Here is an 8,508-nt window from a genome sequence, read left to right as displayed (position 1 = left end):
CGTCGTGATAATAATAATATTAATGAAATTTTTTTAATTGGAATACAGTATAAAAAAAAAAAACAACAAAAAACGAAATCGCCTCTAACCGTATTCAGTATAACCGAGGTCAAAGGGCAAGGTAGAACGTGTTAAATCTTATGAGAAAAAATACAAAAAAAATCTACCTTTGTACTCGTTTTTATTTATTTTAATTACCCAACCGGAAATTAATATAAATATAATTTATAACTTGATTGTAAATTGAAATATATATATAAATTAACCTCTTTGAAAAAAAAAATAAAATTTTGCTAAAACATTTACCCTAAGGGGGGAAGGGGGAGGGGGGCTGTCAGTAGGTATTAATTAATCACCTGCCACCCCGACGGAGCCTTTGTTTTTCTAAAATACAATTCAGGTATTTTTTAGTCACGGGTATCATCTTTAACCTTGATTAATTTTTTTTGAAAATTCGTGCAATCGAAACAAAAAATTTTCCAACGTTTAAAATTAAAAAAAAAAAAATCGATAAATCGATAACAAAAAAAACAATAAAATTTTATTGATCCCCCCCTCAAAAAAAAAAAAAAAAACATTAATAGTTTTTCTTCGTATGAATATCTCTTTGACTGAATGACCTAAACATAATAATAAGTATATTTTTCGATCAAGGTCGAAGGTCAATAGTCTTTAAATGCATGTTTCTAGTACGAAAAAAAATTATTTTTTTATATTATCATATAAATAATAATAATAATCGCAGAGAGGGTCTTTTGATAATATTAATAATTATTTTTATTTATTCATTTCTTTTTTTTCACAAATTTCACTTTTTTTTTTTTTTTTTTTTTTTTACTATACCATCGATAATTGCACCGTTACTGAATAAATATTACGCATCGACAAAGAAATAATTGATTGATTGATTGATTGACTGATTTTTATTCGTTGAAAATCTTACTTAGCATACGTAAGACATAAATTTCGAATCGTAAAAAAACTATAGAAATTTAAAAAAAAAAAAAAAGGAAAAGTGCCAATAAAAATTTCCAGAAAACAAACAAACAAACAAACGAAAAACCGTGCAGGATAAAGTAATATGTAAAATTAATTTTTCATAAAAAAACGCATTAACGAAAATCCACTCGAAGACAAAATGGCGGTTTTTATTTAAAGAGAAAAAAAAAAACAAGCAAGCGAAATATTGCGAAGAGAAATTTCTTTAGCCAAAACCGAGCAACTCGAAAAAATCCCCAACACAACACACAACAAATACAAACCTTTGAAATATTTCCCTTTGAATATACATTTACAGATAAATCAATTTTGATTTGTTTAGGTTTTTCTGCTTGTTTGTTACCTCCATTTAAGAATGTTACATCCATTGTTGACGTACCTATGAGTATACATAAAATCATACAACGATTCAGTCTATCACGAATAGTCGTAGAGGAACAAAAAAAAAAAAAAAAAAAAAAAAAAAGGTTTGGCATTTTATGTGCTTTTTTTTTTTTTCGGTGTTGTATAAAAAATAAAATTTATTCTAAATAATAATAATAATCATACGAGAAAAAAATTTATTCTCGTTTTCGAAAAAAAAAAAAAAAAAAAAAAAATTGATTGGAAACAGCAAATCACGCATATGTGAAAATTTTAAAAAAAAAAATTATTTTCAAGGCGAAACAATAAAAAATAAAATAAAATTTGTTTAAAACAAAAATCTACTTTAAAAAAAAAATAATTAATAACTTTAGCCAATATATTAATAAAAAAAAAAAAAAAAAATTTTTTTGTGGATCTTACTTGTGACGTGCAGTAGATTCCTCTAACTTCTGGGTGAGGGATTCACATTCGGCCTTGAGTTGTGCCATCACTTGGGACTGGTTTTCTATCAGACCTTCAAGATCGGACACTTTTTCGACTGGAAAAATTTTTTTTTTTAAAAACCTTTCTGGTTTTTTAATCTAATAATTGTTTATGTTGTTTTTAAAGTTAGAGAAACATCATCGAAAAAAATTTCATTAAAAAATGATGCTTAAGCTAATTGTAAAAATAATAATAATAAATATTGCAAAGCATTTTTAAAAATAAAAAAAAATCTAAATAAATTATTAGCAAAAAAAAATTAATTTTAATAATTAATTGATAACAACAGTGACCGATAAGCAGTGTATAGATAATAATAATATTAACTAAGCAATGCCAAACGAATAAAACATAATTGTGTGGATCTTTTATGACCCTAATCTAATTTAAAAAAAACCGTAAAATGATAGATAGCGGCGTTTTGTATTTGTAACATGTTTAGTGCTTTAAATACTGATACGATTATATGAGATTAGAGATTTGATTTTTTAAATGATTGATTTTTTTTTTTTTTTTTTTTGTATTATTATTATTATTTACGTATCGAATGGTTATGAAAAAGTATGAATATATATTCTGTTGTGAACCGACATACGACCACCTTAAGCAATTTTAAATTTAAAAAAAAAAAAAAAACAAAAAAATGGCGCTTAAATTATCCATGAATTGATACTAAAATTAAAATTATCGTAATTATTTTTATTTAATACAAGCCTTACCGTGTTTCGATTCAATTTCAGATATTCTCGTATTAATTATTTTTTCTCTTGCATTTTTTTCTTCTTCTTCAATCGGATCTTTTTGTTCTCCTAACTTTATCTTGTAAAGCGTTAGCTGTTAAAAAAAAAAAAAAAATAATAATAATAATAATAGTATCAGGTAAGGAAATTTAATTTCAAAAGTGAAAAAAAACCACATTGTAACCTACATCCTTTTCCAAATCGGATATTTTTTCCAAAAGTCTAAGATTTTCTTTTCTGCAATGTATCAAATCAACATCACCGCCGTCCAAACGTTTCTTAAGCGATGATATTTCAACTTGTAACCTGTTCGATTCTTGTTTGTTTAAACGTTCTACACGTTCGGTTGACATTCTACTCGTGTTAAGCTCTTGTTCCATGGAATCTCTTTCCGCCAAAGCAGAAGCTAATTCTTTTTGCAATCCCGCTAGAACAAAGTTTTTTAATAATAATCAAATCATTGTTTTTTTGTACGATAATAATAATAATAATAATATTTAAAATTAATTAAGTAAATGTTTTCACGGTTTGTAAAAAAAGTTTTTTTTTTTTTAAATAATATTTAAACAAACTTTGCAGTGATATTAAAAATTTTATATTTGTCTTTCATAATTTTTTTATTTATTTATTTATCAAGAGGCTCGAATGATGTTTGCAAATAATTAGTAAGTTTTATATAATTAATTACACGGGGAGGTGGGTGGAGGTTGGTTGTTGTAATGAAATTTTGTTTTGTTTTAAACAAACGCTAAACAATATTATAGTTAATATTTTTTTTTTCAAACTTTAATATAATATATAAGTATATATTTAAATTAAAATATATAAATAAAAGATAAGTTTATATTATTTATTTAAAAAATAATAATAATAATAATGGTAGTATTAAAAAATTTGCAAGTAAGATTAGAAGAACCAAGTCGATTTAATAAAAGTATAAACGATCGTGTCAATAATAAAAGTGCAAAGTTGTTTTCAGGGAAAAATGTTACGAAATAATCAAGTTCCTGGGTCATTGAGTTGACTATGACATTTCATACACTCCCATAAAAGAAAGCGGAGTGTGTACCTACCAATTTTATTACTGAGTTCTTTTTTAACATTTTCTATTGTCATATTTTTTGCGTTTAAATCTCGTTTTAAATCTTCTTCGATTCTTTTGTATTTTTCTATTTCCATATGTAATTTGGATACGGCATCGCGTTGCATTGTCAATTCGGAATTTAACCTTTCGATATGTTGCTGATACCGACGCTCGGCTTGACTTCTTTCATCTGCAACTTTTCTCGTTTGCTCGGATAAAACTTCTAAAAGTTTATCGTGTTGCATTTCTAATTCGCTTTTCAAACGATACACTTCTAATTCAGCTTGTTGTTTTTCAAATTGTGTTTTATCTACAACGTCTAACGTTTTTTGTACTTTTTTCGATGCATCCATTTCTTTTTCTCGTATTTGATTAATTGATGCTTGAAGTTTTGCCAACGATTCGTTTAAATCTTTTTTTTCCCTACGAAAAAGTATCCCCCCCGATAAAAAAAAATAGATTTTTTACTCCGTCCCTAAAGGTTTTGTTATTAAATATTAAACAAACCTTTGTAAATTTTCTATTTGTTTATAAAAATCGTAATTTGATGAAGATGGTTGAGCATCTTGTAATTTTTGCTTATACATTTCAACTTCATCTTGAGCTTTTCGAAGGTCCATTTTAGTCTGTGTTAATTGTGCTTCTAATTCGCTTATACGCGATTCAAAAACAATCAATGGCCCCTCGAGATTTTTCATGTATTTATTTTGACTCTAAAAAAAATTTTTTTTTTTTTTTTTACGAAAACATTTTGGAAATTACGTCGCAAAATTTTGTTTTTTTTTTTTTTTAAATATATTCGACAATAACTTAACTGTAAGTTTTTTTTATATTCTTACCTGAAATCTCTCTTCATCCACACCTTCAAGCATGACCTTCATTAAACCAGTCTTTTGTTGATCTTGTAATAATTCGTTTTCTGTAATCAATTCTTTCACCTTGCGTAGAAGATGAGATAGCTCGTCCTGTAATAAAAATTTTTAATCTGTATAATTTTAATTGTAATGTCGTCGTCGTCGCATAATAAAACCCTCTAAAAAAAAAAATTACAAACCCTGCAATATTGTGCCTCCTTTTCCAATTGATCTATGTACTCTTCTTGCCTTTCTATAAAAGCTATTAATTCTGGAGAACCCGTAAATTGATTTCCATTATCCGAATCATCTTCACCGTAATATTGGCTACTGTTAGATTGAACATTTTGATGAATTGGTTTTGTGGGTCTTCTTGGAAAATACGGTCTTCGATACGGGCTCACCCTTGGGGGTTGGGTTCTGTCCGTTGCCATCGGAGACTCTTTATCTTCGTCACTTTCTTCCTGTTTAGAAAACCCAATCTGTAAAAATTTAAAAAAAATGTCTCAACGATTACAAAATAAAGTAAAAACAAATTTTTTTTTACTAAATTTATTTACGTACCCCATGGTACCTTGTCGATGATGGATAATAAGATTCATTCAACAAGTACCGTAGCCTGGATACAGCCTCCCTATAGGCCCCTTCCGTATAATCCGATACTGGTGTTTTTTTTAACATTTCATAATTTCCACCACCACCGTTATCTTTCCTATTAAGCATATTATTAATTTACTTTTTAAAAATATAATCACCAAAAAAAAAAAAAAAATCGGGATAATAAAATTTTTGTCAACTAAAAATTATCATTTTTATTCTTCGTTCCTAGTATGACGTAAAAAAAAAATAAATAAAATTGATTAATAAATCTATTAGTTAAATCATATCGAAAAATAGTATGTTCTCGTTAAAAAGAAAAAGTTAACTCACTCGGCCATATAAAAAAAAAACAAATTTAAAGAGAACAACCCCTAAGAATCAATAAAAAACAAGAAACGTTGGTTGTTGTATCGTAGCAACGTTTTCGTTCAAATAAACGATTCTTTTTTTCTATTATTTACTTCATCAAATAAAAATTTTTTTTTTTTGTACGTTTAACCCCCTCCCCCCCTCGGGTATTCAATTTAACAATAAAATACGAATTTTATTTCCCATCTGAAAATTTCAATAATACATTTACGTCACTGCAGAAATAACACGGTAAATAATTTTTATGATTTTCCGAAAACAAATTGAAATTTTTCATTTTTTTTTTTTTTATGTATTACGTAATAATAACCTAAATAATAATTATAATAATAATAATAAATTTTATTTAAACATAAAAATATTTATTATTAATTAATTAAACCGGAAATAAAATTTTTAAAAATGTAATAATAATAATACGTAATTTTTTGCATTACGAAGAACAACCCAAAAAAAAATTTTTTAATTAGTTTGTGTATTACAACAATTTTAATTATTAAATAATCCATTTGTTTAAACAAAAAAAAAAAAAAAAATTTACTTACAAATTACTTTCTAATAAAAACACACAACAAACAAAACATAAAAACAAAAATAAATTTATAATAATAATAATTATTATTATTAATAGTTTAACCGTGAAAATTTTTTCATTTTAAATTCACGTGCAATCATCACAAACAAACAAACAAACAAAACAATTAAATTTTTTTTTGTTTTTTCAAATAAGAAAATATATTTTTAAAAAAAATAAAATAAATTTTACTTAGATTTTGTTTTAATATTTTTATCAAATCCAGAGTCAAATAAATCCTTTGATTTAAAATTTTTATCAACTGTATCAATTTCGGAGATTTTAAATTTTTTTGTTACGTGACCCGACATTGTGTCTTACGTGAAACTGACGTAACGTAAAAAATTTTTACTAATTTTATTAAAATAAAACAAAATAAAAAAATTTATTTTTTACTCCGCCTGTGCCAGTCTATTTGAATTTTATATTGATTAAAAAAAAAACGAAAAAAAGGAAAATTTTTTATTTTTCTTTATTTCCTTCTTCTTTAATTTAACCAAAAATATATAATAATAATAATGATAATAAAGTTCTTTTTTTTCGCATGTCGTCGTTTAGAACATATGATAAAATCTTATGTTTTTTTTTTTTCGTAAATTTTTTATACTTTTCAAGAGGTTTTTTTTTTTTCGTAAATTTGTAAATTTTTTATACTTTTCAAGAGATTTTTTTTTTTTTTATACAAGGGAATCATTTAATGGAAAAATAATAATAAAACAAACAAATAATTTTCTTCGTATTAAAAAAAAAAATGGCACAAGTCAAAAAAGCAATAAAATATCAACCGTATAAAAAATGAAGAATATATGTACATAAATATTTTGAAAAAAAAAAAAAAAAAAAAACTAATAAAAGGGCTGCTCATACTACTGCTGCTACTACTACTACTACTACTAATGCTACTACCGAGGGCATTTATTTACATAAATAACCACTTAATAATTTTTTAATTAATAAAATTGTAAAAATTTTGTTGTGTTGTCAAACAGGCATGAAATTACATCCGAACCGTTAAAAAAATAAAATAAAATAAATTTATTATTTTAAAAACCTTTTAATAATAACGTTTGAGGTCATCGAAAATATATTCACTGAAAAAAGTTATTATTATTATTATTATTATTATTATTTTAAATAATTTAAATTTTATTTTTTATTTTTTTAAAAAATAATTTTCCTTTTTTTTATTTCTGTTAATTATTAATAATTTTTACGCTATGCCTAAAAACGTTCGAATTTTAATTTTTATAATTTAAATATAAACAAAAATATAATAATAATAATAATAATTATTATTATTATTTTTTTGATGACGTTTCTTAAAATATTTTTTTGTTTATCGTTAATTATATATATTTTTCGCGATTACTTTTACAAAAAAAAAAATTAAAATTACTAAGTAAATAAAAAGTAAGGTTGGAAAGAAAGTTTTCCAGTTGAAGAAAATGTAAAACTTAATACCGTAAAATAATAATAATAGTAATAATAATAAATAAAAAAAAACCCTTTAAGGCGAAAAAAAAAATAGATTGCAATCATTTCCGTTTTAATTTTTTTATGAAATTATTTTTTTTTGTAATTAAAAATAGATTTTAAGATGAGATTACTTGTTAGAATAGTCAATATAATTATAAATAGAAAATAAAAGAACCAAAAAAAAAAAAAAGATGAAAGTATGTAAAAAATTATATAAGACGAAGTTATAAAAAAAAAAAAAAAAACTCGTTTTGTCGTCGTTTGTCTATAAGTTGCAGGAGGTAAATAAGGTCGGAGAACTGTCAAAAAAAAAAAAAAAATTTTTTTTATGTTCACTTTCATATTTAAAAATACAATGAAAATAATTTATTATGTATTTTTCTTTTCGTTTAAAATTTATTTGTTTTATTATTATTATTATTATTATTATTAATATGAATCACTGTTGAACTTTAAAATTTACTATATAGAACCTTCGACAAATTAATTTTATAATATTTTTTTTTTAACCGAATTGACAAATAAAAAAAAAAAAAAAAAAAAAATTCATTCGAACGAGTTACGAAAATTTTTTTTATTTACGCAATTATTTTGTGTTCATCTTTTAAATGGCAAATGTAAATAAAAAAAAAAAATTTAGAAATATTTTTTTTTTTTTTTTACGAGTTGTCCAGTAAAAAAGTTCATTTCGAAAAAAAAAAATCTCATCGAAATCTCTGGAACTATTAAAATAATGAAATTTTCGTCAAATTAAAGAGTAAATAATTTTAATTTAAAAAAAATAAAAGAAAAATTTAAAAGTGTAAAAAAAAAAAAAAAAAAATAAAACTACGAAGAGGTTCGTTGAATTTTTATTAACTTTATAAATAAATATTTATTAGGTTGCTTTTTTTTTAAAAGTTATTAAAATATTTTACGATTCAACCTAAAATTAGTAGTAAAATATTTAATTATTTATTTATT

General features: G+C 23.6%; 1 protein-coding gene across 1 annotated transcript; it reads right to left on the bottom strand.

Annotated features, from left to right (window-relative positions):
• Positions 1-1,781: 1,781 nt before the first annotated feature.
• Phum_PHUM147390 (uncharacterized protein) lies at positions 1,782-5,207 on the bottom strand (the record flags this gene model as incomplete). The annotated part of the gene is made up of 8 exons (XM_002424658.1): positions 1,782-1,903; positions 2,568-2,667; positions 2,765-3,015; positions 3,662-4,095; positions 4,180-4,385; positions 4,512-4,637; positions 4,727-5,008; positions 5,091-5,207. The coding sequence occupies 8 exons, from the start codon at positions 5,205-5,207 to the stop codon at positions 1,782-1,784; spliced, it is 1,638 nt and encodes a 545-aa protein (XP_002424703.1).
• Between the last annotated feature and the right edge of the window lie 3,301 nt (positions 5,208-8,508).

The sequence above is a fragment of the Pediculus humanus genome, genomic scaffold (genome assembly GCF_000006295.1).
Source record: "Pediculus humanus corporis 1103172107488 genomic scaffold, whole genome shotgun sequence".
In the NCBI taxonomy this organism is placed as follows: Eukaryota; Metazoa; Arthropoda; class Insecta; order Psocodea; family Pediculidae; genus Pediculus; species Pediculus humanus.
The sequence above is the reverse complement of the archived record's forward strand: the minus strand, read 5'-3'. Positions and strand labels throughout refer to the sequence as shown.